This window comes from Cyprinodon tularosa, unplaced genomic scaffold, assembly GCF_016077235.1.
Source record: "Cyprinodon tularosa strain WSP-4 unplaced genomic scaffold, ASM1607723v1 ctg150, whole genome shotgun sequence".
Classification (NCBI taxonomy): Eukaryota; Metazoa; Chordata; class Actinopteri; order Cyprinodontiformes; family Cyprinodontidae; genus Cyprinodon; species Cyprinodon tularosa.
The window spans coordinates 935,292-953,882 of NW_024038332.1; the positions used below are offsets into that span (position 1 = coordinate 935,292).

At 34.2% G+C, this 18,591-nt stretch overlaps 1 protein-coding gene across 1 annotated transcript; it reads right to left on the reverse strand.

Moving 5' to 3' along the window:
- Positions 1–1,710: 1,710 nt before the first annotated feature.
- rsph10b (radial spoke head 10 homolog B) lies at positions 1,711–14,965 on the reverse strand. The gene is made up of 17 exons (XM_038279507.1): positions 14,816–14,965; positions 13,576–13,669; positions 13,421–13,468; positions 13,145–13,318; positions 12,389–12,474; positions 12,199–12,319; positions 11,856–12,032; positions 8,048–8,147; positions 7,859–7,974; positions 7,584–7,773; positions 7,394–7,502; positions 6,915–6,994; positions 5,309–5,457; positions 3,069–3,173; positions 2,792–2,959; positions 2,522–2,576; positions 1,711–2,043 (listed from the first exon to the last, which is right to left on the reverse strand). The coding sequence occupies exons 1-17, from the start codon at positions 14,842–14,844 to the stop codon at positions 1,916–1,918; spliced, it is 1,929 nt and encodes a 642-aa protein (XP_038135435.1). The 5' UTR covers positions 14,845–14,965; the 3' UTR covers positions 1,711–1,915.
- Between the last annotated feature and the right edge of the window lie 3,626 nt (positions 14,966–18,591).

Below are 18,591 nucleotides of genomic sequence, written 5' to 3' on the forward strand. Positions count from 1 at the left end.
TTACAACATTAGTCAGATTGAATTCTTACCACAGCTTCTCTGCCACATTTAGTCTATCAGAGAACTTAAAAAATGCTTTGATCTAAACCAGGGGTTTGCAAACGATTAGGCCTGTGACTCAAAAATAACAACCAAACAGGCAAACATCTTAAACTACATATAACTACTCCATGATATATCTATTGGAACTTATAAAATAAAGTAAATATATGAGTATTTAAATAAATGTACTTTCCAATGATATTTAAAGATATGTTAAACATATTTTTCATCATTTGATGGGACATTTGATAATGTAATTGTACATTTTACAATAATATGGTATATTTAAAGGAATAGTACACCCAAAACATGATTAGCCTTCATTTTCTACTCACCTCCATGCTGAACAACACTCTGGAGTACTTTTTTGATATCTCAAATGCATCTGGAGATCTGGGAGGCTTCTTGCTGTCTGCTGACATTCAAATAATGGAGGTCCATGGCGCCCGAGACAGAAAGGTCCATAAAAGTCCACAAAAACGTGTCAATATTCCTCCATACTGCTCGTCCAATGTAATCCAAGTGTCCTGAGTGGGTAGCATCCAGAATTTACTCGAAACGAAGTCATTTAGAATGTTTTTAGAGCATAAACAGTAGTGTATAGGATTTCCTAATAGCGCCCCCATGCGCGCTCACGATTCTACGGAAGCCGGCAGACCAAACCAGCGCATTCAGCTCGGCAAAGAACTCATGCTCTTCCTCAACACTGAAGTCCTCAGACATTTTTCTTTCGTTGTTTCTTTCTTTGCACAGGTAAACAGCACATTTCTTCTTCTACGCTTGCATTATCGGCAGACCAGACGCTGAATGCGCACTTTCTTCCGGTTTGGTCTGCTGTTTGAATCATGCCTTAGATAAAAATATAACATCTACTTATTTTATAGTACATTTATTAAATTTATGGAATGTTCATATTTATATATTTAATATATATTCTAAGAATATATTATATATTCTGGCCTCCATATACCTCAGGGATCACATAACAAAGATTATTAAAACCATCTTGTGACTCCTCCACTTGGTGTCTCATGACCCCCAGAGGGGTCCCAATCCCCAGTTTAGGATCCATTGCTCTACGTCAATACATTACAGCTCTAGTTGTATGTTTAATGAGGATAAACTACTCCAACTCATGTTGCAACCTCCAACACCTTTTTGTTCAGTATTATCTTGTATTTTTCTCAGTTTATCTTTCATTCAATTCTGATCAACTCTTCTAAAGTAAAGCATTCCGACAGCATGATGCTGCCACCATCCTATAATAAGGTAAGAATTGTGTGTTCAGGGTATGTTCAGAGTTAAGGGATGGATTTGTGGAGTTCCAGTTTGATACCTATCTTGGCTAAAATTTCCCTCATGGAAGATTTGGGTACCTGCAGCTCCTCCTGAGTTACCAAGGTCATCTTAAGGGCTTATCTAATTAATGCTTTGATAGTCTTGTCTATCAGATCAAATGGACAACTTTGTCCTGGTTTGTTAGTTCACAGATGTTCTCTAATAATACTACTGCGGTTCATCTACCTCAGGTTGCATTGTGATAAATGTTTGGTCTGTATGAACAATTTACCAAAGGTGTTCTAATATAAAAAGGAGTACAAACATTCTTCTTGGCACTTTAGAACAAAACTGTACAGGTCAACCCAAATTTAGAACAAATGAGTCTTTGTGACATTTATTATTTTCCAGTAAGATTAAACATGCATGTAATAACTGCGTACAGATTTAACACAAACACTGCCTGATAGTACATTATTAGCCTGTTAGATAAGAAGAAAGAGATTCTTTGTTTGAGTTTTTTTATCTTTAAATCGAGGCTCATTTTTTCATTTAGGACCCACTTAGTGATCTAAGTATATTTAGTGACCAACAACTAATTATCCATTGCTGGGAGGAAACAGCTGTTAGGAAACTCTTGGACGGTCAGGATCCTGCTTTGTACTTGATGTTCTTTGGCCCCTGTTCCATTTGTTTTCAAATCATCTTGCTCCTTGAAGTTCTCTAGAAAGACAAAAAATGTATTTTATATATATCATACATATCTCTCTCTCTCTCTCTCTCTCTCTCTCTCTCTCTATATATATATATATATATATATATATATATATATATATATATATATATATATATATATATATATATATATATATATATGTATATACATACATACATACATCTGCTGTGCAGATAATTTTCCTTGGTAGTGAGGATAACATTTGTATTTGTTTAATCAATAAATCAACTTTTTTTTTTTTACAGTATATAGCGCTTCACAACAGCACCTGCTGAAGCTAAGTGCTTTCCATAAGCGCAATAAAAACATTTTCAACACGATAAATAAATAAGTGGGAGTGACTATATTCTAACTCTGTCCTTTTTACTCATTACATCTTGTAAAACACAGTAGGAGCTAGGAAATAACATGTTGCGGGAAGAAAATCACAAATAGATGCATGCAACAAAACTAAACCAGCCAAACCTGTAAGCTGTAGTTTCTTCACCTCCTCAATTTTTAATTCATCACTCCTCATTTCCTGCAGAGTGACAGGATATGATTATTTGGCTTATGTTATTTTTCTGGTAATGCCGAGGCAGTTTATCAGAAGCATTCTTTTAGATAACATAAAATGCAGTTGGGATTTTCTTTCAGACAATGAATGTAAACAGGCAATGAAAGCAGCTGGATAATGAGGTTTGGACTTCCAGTGCATGATTTCACAAATTACAAGTAAACAGAAAATATTCTCACCCCAAGGGAGTATTTATTTGTACTATCCTCTTCTTTCCCAGGCGATTTCTCTTCATTGGGGCTCTTAGAGGTATTCTGGTCCTGGCACTGCCCCGGGGTATCAGAACCCTGCTGAGACTTTAATTCTGCACAGCCCAAAAGAACCTCAAAAAATTCCAGGAACACAACCTACAACAGAGATTAGTAAAAAACCCCTGTTAAAATTTGTTGTTTAGAGATACACACTAAGTCACAAGTTTGATTTAAACTGATGGATGAGTTCGGTGGAAAGGTAGACCTCGAATTCAAAATGTTGAAACTGGCTGGAGCAGTCAGGGTTCTCTGCAGAAATGAGCTCTATTAATTTTGTTGTGGTCAGCTGGTGATCATACAGCCTGAGATCCTGGAGTGGTGAGAATACATGAATTAATGCAATGCTTTAAATGTCTTAGTGACATTAGAGCATCGGTATGGTGTGAACTTTGTTCCATTGTTGTTATAAGCAAACGTTATAAGAATTTGTTTTGTAAATGGAAATTTGACAAAAACATTTGGAAAGTATTTTCCAAATGATGTTTTTGTCAAAGTTCCATTTACAAAACAAGTTCTTATGAGCAAACATTATAAGAATTTGTTTTGCAAGAAACTTTTTTTGTTTTTCTCAGATTTTATCATTACAAAAATGTTTGGTTTATTTAGCAAATGTATTTTTGAAGAAGAGAATCTGAAAATTTTAAATCTTGAAAAATAAATCTGGGATAAGAACAAAGTTACTCTTAAAACCTTATTTAGATTAAAACTATTTTCTTTAATCTGAAAATTTTAAAAAAGTGTAAAAAAAAAAGGTGGAATCCAGGGGTTCAGAGTTCAAGCCCCACTCCCACAGACTGCTACATTGGGTCCCTGAGCAAGACGCTTAACCCCACCCTGCTCCCCGGGCGCCGCACAATGCCAGCTCACTGCTCCCCAAGGGGAAGGGTTAAATGCAGAGAGTTGCAGACAGTGTAACAATAAATGACAATAAATAAATAAAAAAGCTGAAAAGCTTATTTTGAAATATAACATTTAAATAAAAAAATGTAATGTAAAAAATTAAATGTGAAAAATAAAATAGAAAAAAAATTGAAGAAACAATGTTACTCTCAAAACCTTTTTGGATTAAACTTTTTTTTAAGTTTAAGTTCTGGATCACCTTTTTTTAAAATTTCCATTTACAATTTTTTTTTTTTTACATTTAGCTTTACAAAATGTGCTCTTTTTAAGAACAATAATGTAACAATTTTTACTCCATTTCCGGGGTCGGTGCCATTCCTTAGTTAACCATTAGCCCCCCTGTGACCACCCCTACCAGATGATTTGTGGCTACAATGTGGACCAATTATCTGCTTCTGTAAAGCCTCTTTCCCACTTAAATCAACGAGTTACCTCTGGTTTTTCAAAGACTAGTCGACCCACTAACAATCTGCATTTCCATTTCGTTTTCAGTTTTACTTTGCCCCGTGTTTTCTAGTTTTAGTGGTTTAATTCTTATTTTGTTGTGTTCTCTGGTTATTTTTTCAGTTTTCTGGTTTTTATTTGTTGCCCTCTGCTGCTCTCTTGTGTTCTCCTTTTCCTCTGTCTGTTCTGTTCACACCTGCTCCCAATCTGCTCGTTAGTCCTCCCTTTGTTCAGTCTCCCATAAATACACTCCTTGTTCAGTTCTTCAGTGCTGGTTCCTTGTCTAACTTCCTCCAACTCCGTTTCTCTGAGTCTTACCTCTTCATGATTGTTTTGGTTTCTGCTTTGTTTAACTTTTTTCTTGTAGGATTTTTTTATTTTATATATTTTTTTTTGGATTCCTGCCTGTTGTTTGTTTACCTTGCATTAAATCTACAAAACTCACCTCTGCCTCCCTGCCTCTGCATTTGGGTCCTCAAACCACAAGCAAATCATGACAAAATCTGATTGTAAAAACATTTCCTTAACGAATAGTTAAATAGGTAATTCTGCTTTCCATTTCTTTTATCTTTTTCATTGTTCATTTTGAAATAATTTTTTTTACTCAACCCACTCCATTGGGCATATCTGTTAACCTTCTGATCCCTGAACACATGGAAAATTAAGTTAAACCAATCACAGTTTCTCTTCATATGTAACCAGCTCTCTTATTGGATATTCACACTCATCACAACACAAGGCTACAAAAAGATTTACGAATTGTGGGTTTTAAATCTACACTTTTCAAATTGGATTTCTAATTGCATGATTTAAATGTATACGTTTAAAATTGTATTTTTATTATAATTTTCTCCCATAGTTATCGTCAGCAGTCTGTTAAAAATTTTGTTATTCAGTACAAATATACTAGTGTTGCAAATGTGTAATGCTAAACAAATCAAAGGTTAAAACATTTTAAATAATATCACACTATACTTTTGAACAGGATGTTTAACATTTGTCAAACTGAATGAGGAAACAAGTTTTGAATGCCCTCAACTGAAATCAAATTAAGAGAATGAAGAAAAGAAGAAGGTTATGTATGGTATGTAGATGCAGCACCTTGAACATCCTCAGCAGCTGTCTGCAGGTCATGGATTTGTTGGCTCCGGGGGCTGAGTAGATCCTGCAGAATTTCTCAAAGATTTCCCAGCACCTGTTTGCATATTTCAGAGCCTCCACTGTTAGTTCTGGCTGCCGGAACAGCAAACCTGGATTAAGGCAGATGCAGTTTATTCAAATAAAAGTAATGTAATAAGAATAAGTAAACATGAACGACTACATTTAAAAATGTTCCTGTTTAAGAATTATGCTATTATATGGAGATCTGTTCAGCAATACTTAATTAATGTGTTTATGTGTTTTATTTCATTAGTTTTATTATTGTGTCCCATTAAAACATAAAAAAATTTACATTAACATTAATTCAATACATACATATTAAAAATACCAATAAATACTTGGTAAATTGTATAAATGTTGGTATTTTTACTGCATAGACCGCAAAATGTATAGAGAGCCATTTTATTAAACAAATACTACAGTAACTAAATTATGAATAAATATTTCAAAATAAACGCATTTTAACATCAAATAAAATTAAATGTATAAAACATATCTTGAAAAATTATGACAAGACTGAGGCACCCGAAGAACAAACTCTGCCCCCTTATTTGAATATAAGAACAAAAAATAAAATAAGGAGAAATAAAAAGAGGCTGTAAATAAAAACAGATTTTTAAAATTCTAAAAAAGGTTTGACAAAACAAAAGACCATTATTAAAGGGATAGTGGATGATTTGAGCAAATTTTTTAAAAACCCGCCCTCTCCACTTTAGAAAAAAAAAAATGCACATGCACAACCCTGTACCCACTCCCGAGAAGGAACACCTATTACGAGCGAGATCATCCACAAGCCAATTTCTCCTTGTGCACGCTCTGTTTAAAAGTTATTCTTTGCTTACTTTCAAAAAGAAGATTTGCAATTTTTCCACTATGTCAGACTCACCATGGGGAGGTGAAAATGGGGACGAGCATATAGAACGGCCTTAAGTAAACAAATGACCAGAATGATTGACAATTAGGAGGACCACTTATTTTGATAATCCACCCGGAAAAAGAACATCCTCCACTATACCTTTAAGAAAATAAATTAATAATTACATTTATAACTAAATACATCTTAAAATAAATAAATGTTTTAACCAAAATAAAATTATTATAAAATTTAATTCCTTAAAATGAATACACCTTAAAAATAGATAAATACATTACATAAATATAAATAAATCTTGAAGAAATTGATAACGAAACAACTACTAAATAAGCAAACATATTCTGTATAGTGTGTTTTGGTTATTTGATGGATACGGTAATTTATAAAAATGTTATTACAGCTGTATGTTTTACTTATTTTAGGAAAATGCCTCTTCAAATGAGTGCGTTCATGTATTAATTCTTATCAATTCCAATTATTAACAAAATACCCCCCCACACACACATACATATATACATATATATGTATATACATATATATATATATATATATATATATATATATATATATATATATATATATATATATATATATATATATATATATATATATACATACATATATACATTTCCTCTGTCTAGTCAATATTTATCAATAAAACAACGTCATCACCTTTTACGTTCATCGCATTTGGAAGGACGTCGTCCATCAGCATTTTGGATATACAATCGCTCAAACGGTGCTTTTTGGACCTGTAAAGGGAAACGATGTAACCTTTAAATTTTTTTAAAAGTTACTTTCACTTCATCTTTCCTTTTTTGCTTTTGCCAAAATAAAAACAAAAATCAGCATTAAAGTGCGTCCAGATTTTTGACTACATGCAAAATGATACGTAGAATGAATCCTACACAACACACTGAACACACCATCTGTGATGAAAGACATGGTAGTGGCAGCATCATGCTGTGAGATGCTTTTTTTTGTAGGGACAAGAAAGAATTGTATGTTTAAAATAACATTAAAATTTATGTATCTTATCTCTAACTTCAGAATGATACTACTTTTGTAGATATGTCAGATAATTTTCCAATAAAAAGCAGAAATTACTTTTAGTTAGACACTGCATCTACCGGAAGGGATGTTTTCCTTACAGTAGATCTTTCCCATAGATGTAGTAGGACACAAGCACTAGCCACTTGAGAAACTTCCAAAGCTGCATGGTTGTGAAAGGAGAACAAGTCTCTGCTAAACCTTCTTCTTCTGAAATACAGAAAGAAAACGATAACCCAAACTTCCTCAACATCTGTTGAGGTTAATCAGTCCTGTAAATGTGGCTTTCACCTCTGATGAAGCTGTCTATCTGTTTCAGAGTAAAACCATGATGGTGGATATTGCAGTCCTTAAGGAAGCCCCAGAACTGCAGGCAGGACATCAGGACGAAGTCGTCAGGAGGACTGGAACGGCCAAGTCTGGCATAGAATCTATAAATATGCTTCAGCTCCGTGCGTTTCTCCAGCAACACAACCCTCACCTGTGACAGCATAGCAGCAGCATCAGAGAGACAACACAGAGAACATAATATGCTGAAGCATTTAGAGGACAAGGCTAAGACCGACCAGTTCACTCTCAGTTTTACTGTCTCTGTTTGGGATCTTCTTCAAGATACAGTCAATGTTTACATCCATGTCAGAAACTGGGATGGATGGGTCATAATCTAACAGAGGAAAGCCACCTGTAAGGAAATATGACAACATTAAAATTAAGAAGTGTGTTTTAATGGACATTAAAATAACGTATTTATTTACCGAAAGCTGGTGGAGCTCCGTTTTCATCCAAGCAGGCTATCATCACATCGTCATCAAACTCACACTCAAATACACGCTCCATCTTTGTTGTGAGTTTTCCCTAAAATCCAGGATGTAAACATATTTAAGAATTATCCAAAAAAAAAAAATTTGGGATAATTTTAGATGTATTAAAACACAAGTGATAAACCCTATCCTGATAAATATCAACACACTTGAATGCAGCAGCCAACAAGAAAGCCTCAGTTGACAGATGTAGTTGCAATGCATGGTCAGAGACAAATGTGCTTCTCTGAAACTCCAATACAAATGCTCGGTCTTGGACACCAACATTGAGCAATGCTGTCGCAATTTCTGTCACTAGAAATGTGTCTTTACAGAGCGATGGACATAAGAGAGTTGCGCCACTGGAAGACAAGACAGATAAGTTGCAAAGGTGCCCGATGTAACGTTTATAGATGTTAATGATCAAAGACAAGTAGAGCAACCTGAATATAATTGGTTTTACTCGCATTATAGGTGTTAATTATAAGTGGATGTAGTTTTACAAATATGTACCTCTTTACATTTCTGTTTATTGTGTGCATTCTCCTATGTACAGTATAACTGTGCATGTAACAAGTAAGCTGTTTTATCAATCTTAAGCATACCTTTGAATTAATATTAATCAACGGTATGTAGAATTACAAAGCAAGATGTGATATTTTAGATTTGTTGTCTATTTTACTGTAGATTAGTATAGTTTACTAAGGTCTGTTGAAATGCTAGGACAACCACAACCTCTGTGCAACAAGTAAAGAAAGGTGTTTTCCACACCCATGTGGGGTCGATAAGCGAACTGTAAGTGAGCCACTCTCCTTTTTAGACGGCACAGGGGGTTTATGTGCAGCTTATGAATTTTCACGGGCATTCAACATCCGTCCATCCGTCCGTCTATCTATCTATCTATCTATCTATCTATCTATCTATCTATCTATCTATCTATCTATCTATCTATCTATCTATCTATCTATCTATCTATCTATCTATCTATCTATCTATCTATCTATCTATCTATCTATCTATCTACACTATATTGCCAAAAGTATTTGCTCACCTGCCTTGACTCACATATGAGCTTAAGTGACATCCCGTTCCTAATCCATAGGGTTCAATATGACGTCGGTCCACCCTTTGCAGCTAGAACAGCTTCAACTCTTCTGGGAAGGCTGTCCACAAGGTTTAGGAGTGTGTTTATGGGAATTTTTGACCATTCTTCCAGAAGCGCATTTGTGAGGTCGCACACTGATGTTGGACGAGAAGGCCTGGCTCTCAGTCTCCGCTCTAATTCATCCCAAAGGTGTTCTATCGGGTTGAGGTCAGGACTCTGTGCAGGCCAGTCAAGTTCATCCACACCAGACTCTGTCATCCATGTCTTTATGGACCTTGCTTTGTGCACTGGTGCACAGTCATGTTGGAAGAGGAAGGGGCCAGCTCCAAACTGTTCCCACAAAGTTGGGAGCATGGAATTGTCCAAAATGTCTTGGTATGCTGAAGCATTCAGAGTTCCTTTCACTGGAACTAAGGGGCCAAGCCCAGCTCCTGAAAAACAACCCCACACCATAATCCCCCCTCCACCAAACTTTACACTTGGCACAATGCAGTCAGACAAGTACCGTTCTCCTGGCAACCGCCAAACCCAGACCCGTCCATCAGATTGCCAGATGGAGAAGCGCGATTCGTCACTCCAGAGAACGCGTCTCCACTGCTCTAGAGTCCAGTGGCGGCGTGCTTTACACCACCGCATCCGACGCTTTGCATTGCACTTGGTGATGTATGGCTTGGATGCAGCTGCTCGACCATGGAAACCCATTCCATGAAGCTCTCTGCGCACTGTTCTTGAGCTAATCTGAAGGCCACATGAAGTTTGGAGGTCTGTAGTGATTGACTCTGCAGAAAGTTGGCGACCTCTTCGCACTATGCGCGTCAGCATCCGCTGACCCCGCTCCGTCAGTTTACGTGGCCTACCACTTCGTGGCTGAGTTGCTGTCGTTCCCAAACACTTCCATTTTCTTATAATACAGCTGACAGTTGACTGTGGAATATTTAGGAGCGAGGAAATTTCACGACTGGATTTGTTGCACAGGTGGCATCCTATCACAGTTCCACGCTGGAATTCACTGAGCTCCTGAGAGCGACCCATTCTTTCACAAATGTTTGTAAAAACAGTCTGCATGCCTAGGTGCTTGAATTTATACACCTGTGGCCATGGAAGTGATTGGAACACCTGATTCCAATAATTTGGATGGGTGAGCAAATACTTTTGGCAATATAGTGTATCTATCTATCTATCTATCTATCTATCTATCTATCTATCTATCTATCTATCTATCTATCTATCTATCTATCTATCTATCTATCTATCTATCTATCTATCTATCTATCTATCTATCTATCTATCTTCCCTCCAACTATTGAAGCTCCGTCACCACTTCCCTCCAACTATTGAAGCTCCGTCACCACCGCCCTTTGAAATGTTGCTAACTGTCACAAATGGAGTGCTCAGAGGTCAGAAACTTTAAAATACCAAATTTATTTGTGTTTTTATTCCTATGAAAGACATATACTGGAACAAAATTCACTCTATATGTTTCACTCTTGACCTGATTCACCATTGCATTTTTCCTCAACCTGTTTCCTGTCTCCTGAGGAGACATTAATTGAATGCACAATGAATCTTTATATTAGTCTGAAATGAGAGACAAAAAGTAGTGAAGGTTTGTACGGTATACTTACTTTTTTGAGCTGCTCTTATAATTTTATGATTTACGTGATGCCATATTTATCTTTGGTGTTGAACTCAATATTAGTCTAATGTAGTCAAAGTGAAACTTGTTAAAGACAAACTTATGGAGAACCATTTTATTCTTAGGTAAATAAATAAAAAAATACCATAATAAGTAATTTATATTTATAAAATTTCAAAAAAATAGTCCATAAAATGAATGCATTTCCTCAAGTAAAAAAAACTAAATAAAACTTAAATCAAATAATTCTGAATAGACTGAGGCGTTCCATAGAGGGAACACTGTCCTCTCAGTTATAAGAACCTAAAATAAAAGACGAAGAATAAAAAGAGCTTAAATATAAAAATGAAGTTCAAAAAAGTTCTTAACATACTTAAAAGCTATATAAAATAAAATTGTAATAAAAAAGATAATTATAAAATAAATAAATTCCTTCTTAAATGTATCATTAGATCAACCAGGAAATAAATAGATATGTTTTGAAAAAATAAATCTACTACATTTTGAAAAAATATATATATTTAAAAAATCATCTATTCTGAAATTAATAAATCATGAAATAGGAAAATAACAAATACAACAATAAATCTTAAAGTTAGAAAGACCAAAGAAATGATAAAATAAGCATAAAAAAAGTTTACTACGGGTACATCTTATTTATCTGATGATTTTTATTTATTTATTTTGATTTGAATAAAATGGCTTTACATGGAAACTCCACATATTTTAGCAAACAGGTATTTTAATGCTCTTTGTTTCATCCTTAGAAACAAAAGCTTTTATTTCAAAGGGATTATTATTTTTGCATTAGTGAGAACTGCTATTGTTAGAAACAATTATTTAATGTTGTGCTATAAAAAGAAAAAATTGAAAGTCATGCTACTCCAGTAAAATGTTATTTTCCATGTGTTTATCATGGCTGCCAATAAGATGCCTTGTATTTGAATCTGATTCCTTTTTTATTGTACTTGTTAAAATCTATCATTCTTAGGCAAACATAACTGTAGCTATGTGTGTCCAACCTTTCCATGCTTTTTATCATTCCTCCATTCTCCAGTGTAGATGGCACCACCAGCATAGTAAAAGGTTCCTTTTCCCTGCCTTCGACCTTCAAGGAAATCCCCCTCGTACTGGTTGTCCCTAACATCTTCCGCTCCTTCTTTTGCATTCACCAACCAGGTTTGTGTGCCATACCCATTCTGAAAGAAAGGAGAGTCAATGAGATCAAGAACTAAAGTTTCAATCAAGTTTACATAAAAATATAATATTATCTCAAACCATGTTCAATAAATCATAAACTGCAGGTTTTCGATATCAGTTACAGGTATAACCCTAAGAATTCCCACCACACCGTCACTATCATACCTGTACTCCATTTTGCCAGTTCCCAGCATACTCCTGTCCCAGCATTATCCAGATCATCCTGCCCTCTCCATGTTTCAGATTGTTCCTCCACTCGCCAGTGTACATGTTCCCAGAGGGATAGCTGCTCAAAAAACACTTATTATCTTTGTCATATTAAATTCAAAACCGTAAATTGCAGATATAAGCTTACCGCCTCTGTCCCCATCCCTCTATCCTGTTCATCACCCAGTCACCTTTGTACCATGAGGTTCTGTCCTTGTTATAAAAAACGGTGCCCTAAATAAAAAGAGAGCTTGTGTCAAAAGATTACACCCATCAAATTTGGGCTTTTAATGATTTCTGTGAATGTTTTTTTGTTTTTTTTTATTGTCATATAAAATACAATTTCAATTACTTAAATTCCAATTAACAGAAACTGTGTGCATCAGTTTTATTCATATGGAGGGAATTTTGTTTCATTGATGCTGCAAGCAAAAAAAAAAATGTGTAAGTGGATTTGAGAAAAATACTTTTTTAAAAGTAGAAATAGAAAGAAAACATGCAACACACATTCTCTTCATTTCTGTGGGCAGGCTTTCCTCTGGAGTAAGAAGCAGAGACGCATTTCTATATCTGCTGGACATTGCCCACAACCTCAAATATATGGTAATGTTTATGTTTAATAGCCAGTCACAAGTAGGAAAATTACTATTTAAAATAAGCTTTATAAGTTCTGTGAGGCAGAAAGATCAAATACTAAACCAGGAAAATGTCAGAAGCTTCTCTATGGCTACTAAAGCATTAAGCCTTCTTGTGAATCACCACAGTACATTTATCCAAATATTAGAGAGAATGTGTATATATTTTTTAGCCTGCATATAATTCTTACCCTGTCTGGAGAAAAAAAAACCAAACAAACAAGTTAAAAGATAAATGATTACACAGTATTTAAAAAAGTGAATCCTACCTTCCCGTGCCTCTTTCCGTGATGCCACTGCCCTGTGTAAGACACGCCCTCTTTGGCGCATTGGTAGGTTCCCAGTCCGTGTCTTATACCTCTGAGGACTTCCCCCGTATATGTGCTGCCATCTCTCCATGTTAAGGTGCCATGGCCCGTTGGCACATTGTTCACAAGGTCCCCCTAATGGATTACAAATTTTAATCCATTTTGAATAATTTTTCAACCTGATGGGTGTAATAAGTGCATCAGCGGTTTCAATAGTTCACCATTCAGCGACCCTACCTCATATTTCACACCGTTTGCCTCTATGGGTCCTTTGGAGAAAGTTTCCTTCATAAAACAGTTTTAATATGAATGTTTAATTCAGTGAGATGAAGATTGATGAATCTTCATTATGAATTTGATTGATAAAGATACATTTTATTTGCGTTCCATACCTGCACATTTGCATAGTCTGCCTTGTACTCATGTCTTCCTTGAAAAGACGAACCATCTTCATGAAATTGTTTGTCCTTGGTTGTTCCTTCCCACCTGTCGTCATTGATCACAAAATCATACTAACTTATGGAGTGAATTGTTTTCCTTTATAGTTCCAAGAAAACAACACTTGTAAATTGACATTTGAGAAAAAAAAATGCAACCCCGGAATACAACTTTGAAAAGATGTTTCACTCCAAAAAAGGTTTTAGTAATAACTTTATTTTTATCATTTTTTATTTTCTTTAATTAATTTATCTTATTTTATTTTTTTACCAAAAGCAGGGAATATTTTAGGTCCAATTTTTTACATTTTTTATTAATTTTTCATGTTTTTATTATTTTTTTTACAGCTATAATTTTCTCAATCATAACTTTATAATTGACACTTTTTCAAATTGCCATTATTAGATTGAGTTTTATGAATTTCATTCCTTTCAAATTGTTATTTACACACCACATGCTCTTTACTTGGGGGGGGGGGGTGGGGGGGGGGGGGGGGGGGTGAAGATGTATTTTTATTGCTCTGCATGGACTTTAGCAACATCACATTGGTCAATGTACACATCCAAGAGTGAGCGTTTGTATTGGGGTTGGAGTAAAGAGAATGTTGAACGCAAAAAAAAAAAAAATGTACAATTCAGAAAACCTAAAATAAAATAAAAAAAAGAAATTTAATTAAATAAATTAAATATAAACTCTCTGCATAATGACCTTTTTAGAATCAATTAAGGTATTAGATCCCTTAAAATATTTAATAAATGAAATAAAATGACAAATATGAAAAATAAAATTAAAGCAAAGTTAATCCCAAAACTTTTTCTTATTAAAACGTTTTTCAAAGCTTCTTTTCTGATTGGATTTTGTCAAATTTCAAAATACAAAATGTGGGTATTTTTTTTTTTTATATCCATTTATGGAAAATGTTCTTTGCATGTAACAATAACGGAACACAATTCATTCCATACAAACTTAAGTTAAATTAAGCTTTTCTACATTTTTGAGGTTTAAAATTAGCATCTGAACTCAAAAAAATATTTTAAACCTTGTTTATACTGTTAAGTTTATCATTATTTAAGCTACCTTCCTATATTCAGCAGCAGGGAGTTGATTAACTGTTTGCTAATCAGGGGCTGAGTTCGTGGCAGCAGCTGTTATTTTCCTATAAACGTATAAAAACATTAACCTGAAAACTTATACCTTTCTTCATCTCTTCTTCTCTTTTCCATGGCTGCATCTATAAACGTCGCTTCGTTCTTTGCACCAAACTATCGCTGGATCCATCCGTTATCATTTGTGTGGTGAATATATTTCCGTCTCTATGGCAACGCGGTAGCGGTTGTATGCGCTTCTAACTACGGCAGCCCAAATAAGTCAAAAAGCTTCTCAGTAGCTCAAAACATCAATCAAAAGCTTGAATAAACATAGCAAATCCCTCTTATAGGAAATACAGAAAAACACAGGAATTTCATGGAGAAGATATTTAATATATATATATATATATATATATATATATATATATATATATATATATATATATATATATATATATATATATATATATATATATATATATATATATATATATATATATATATATATATATATATATATATATATATATATATATATATATATATATATATATATATATATATATATATATATATATATATATATATATATATAAACAGTAATATAAACATATGACTGTGAATTTACAGTTCTAAAATTTCAGGTTTTTTAATAATAATAAAATATAATGCATATAATAAAAAATATTTTCTCTTTTTTTTTAATCAATCATATTTACAAAGAACCCCATAAAATCCTTACTGCTAAAGGTAGATGGGATGGATGGTTCTGCAACTGTATTAAAAATATATTTAGGATTATTCTTCTCTATGTTCTCTCAATTTTGTTTTATGTCAAAACCCTGCGAATTTAAATCTAGTTTGACCACTCAGCAGGGGTAACAAAGGGGGTACATTTTTAGAAATAAAGCCAAAATTGCCAAAGTTGAAAGAAGATTGTTTTTGTTCTTTGCTTTTTTGGAGTAATGAAGATTTTATTGACCTGTGTGTAATGCATAATTCATAGTAGATCAGAAAGTGTTTGCTTTACAATGGAAACCTTATATATGCTTAAACCATTCCTTACATTTTGTCAGCTTGTACAATTGTTGAAGAGGCCCTACTTTGTGATTTGTAAAAGTAAATTTTAAGATTACTCCTTTTTTGTTCCTAATTCCATTGACATATTACACAGCTTCTTTAATTTTTGAAAAAAAATGTTTAATGTTTTTTTTTTTTTTTTACTTCAGAGGTTTTAGATAAGAGTGAAATTCAATTAGGAAGATGTTAAAAACTAGGGGTGTTTTATGTAAAATTACATCACTGACTTTCTTTTTCTTTTTTTTTTTTTCTTTTTTTTTTTACAATAATATTCAGGACCTTATTATCTCTAGAAATCTTCAGATTCTGGTATGAAAAATAGATTCAGGTCTAATTTGTTGGTTTTATCCCGGAGTCCTTGTAGTTATAGTATCTGTTCAGCAGGTGGCAGCAACGGGCGACTAGAGCGGCAGGGCGCGGAAACGGAAATACGTAATTTTGTCTATTTGTGTTTGTCAGAACAAAAGCAGTGGAACTGACACATCTGCGTGAACTCTTCAATTTACCGCCCTGCTTTTTTTTTTACCCGGTTTATATTCAGTTCTCCATAATAACTAAAAACACTTCTATGAAATATAAAATGGTAATCTAACAAGCTTGTTTCTGGTTATTTAATTCTGTGTGCGACCTATGTTGTATTTTTAAACAGCTGCAGGTAGGGCAGAAGGGTTCCTTTATACAGTAATACATTTTGTAAATGCTTTTTTGTGTATTAAATTATCATTAATAATTCATATTTAAACGCATGAATACATTTGTTGTATTGTTGACGTCAATTTTTTTTTTATAATAAAAGTGGTGTAATCATCTTACAGAAAACTTTTTTTTTGTTTATTTTTTTGTTGTTGTTGTTTTTTTTGTGTGCAATACACTATGTTCTCAAAGACCATTAGAGATACACCAGCAGCTTCAATGTTCCTTACTGCAGCTTTTAGTAGCAATATTTTAATTCAAACTGGAGTACAAAAATATACACAGGTCCTTACTGTTGTCTTTTTGGGAAGAAACACCCATCTGCCTAACATGTTACATGTTAAAGAGATTAGTTGAAAAGGATGTTATTCTTCATCCACCTAGCCACCAAAAACGGGAATAAACAACTGGTTTCTTTGGTGAGCTTTAAACATGAATCAGAGTAATATTTGAGCATTTAAAATATATTGCTGGCTTTACATTTGAAAGTATAAAACATAAAATCCCATGGCACAGAAGCAACAACAGCTACAAATTCAAATCTATGCAAAACATGAGAAGTTTAATTTTGTAATTTCTAGCCTGAGGCTCTTAAAAAAAAAAAAAAACTGTTGGTAATAAACCACACATTTTCCAAAATTATTCCTATATACCCAAGTGACTATAGCTCTGACTGTCTGTCTCTCTGCCATGTAGCAGTCAAGGAAGCTCTGTGTCATCACACCTAAGACTGTCACGCCACACTTATTTGCTGGGCAATACAAACCTCCTGTCAGTGCAAAATTATCACACTGATTCAGTGTATATATATATATATATATATATATATATATATATATATATATATATATATATATATATATATATATATATATATATATATATATATATATATATATATATATATATATTATATGTGTGTGTGTGTGTACAAAAGACCCTTGAAGCTACAGTGTGTAACTTTTAGCAACATCTAGCGGTCAGACTGCAGCAACATGAACATCTCCCCCCCAACAGTACGGCGAGCGTTACGGGACAAAATGTCTTCCATGACGTCCGCATCACCTACCTTCTCAAGTGATGAGGTTTGTTTACATAGATAATTTTACAGATAGTATTTCATTAGTCTGTGTAGGGTATAGATTTCATGTAGACTTAAGATAATAAATATACCCGTTATTTTTTCTACATCATTGTGACGTTTTGGCAATCTCGCAATCGCTAGTTTGTTGGCTCTGCGCTGCCGTAGCGCAAAGATGTCTGCCTCCATGGCTGCGAGACCCGCTCCTATGTAATTATAAATAACGAATTTTAAGGCAACGCAAATATTAAGGTTAAGAGGCTGAGCTCGTAGATGATGATAAATAACATAGTTATGTATAATATATTACATTTCTGACTGTATTTCCCTGTAATTATTACACACTGTAGCTTTAAGTAGTTTAGGTTTCGATGTTAGGTACTGCTGTTTATATTCTGCAGTTTCTGCGCAGTGTTATTTTGGCCCTTAAGGCATGCAGAAGTTAGGACAGCGTTGCCCGTGACGACCGTTGCTGCTGCCGGTTGGAAAGTTCGGCAGTTGAGCCACTGAGCTAACACAGGGAAAGGACTTGACAGGAAATGACTTGTGTGTTCTTCAAATAAGTGTGCGTCACTGACGAGTAAGTTTAATATTTGAGTGTTTATGGCAGTTAAATGAGTTATTTTCGTTCTTAGTTACTTGTTGATAAGTCTTGGTTATCTGCTGTGTGTGTGTATTGTAGAGTGTTGTGCAGAACCTACGCATCCACTAGATGGCGCCAAGCCATGATTGTTAGCTAACGTTTGCTGATTAAAGCTACAGTGTGTAATAATTACAGGGATATACAGTCAGAAATGTAATATATTATACATAACTATGTTATTTATCATCATCTACGAGCTCAGCCTCTTAACCTTATTATTTGCCTTACCTTAGAATTCGTTATTTATAATTACATAGGAGCGGGTCTCGCAGCCATGGAGGCAGACATCTTTGCGCTACGGCAGCGCAGAGCCAACAAACTAGCGATTGCGAGATCGCCAAAATGTCACAACGATGTAGAAAAAATAACGGGTATATTTATTATC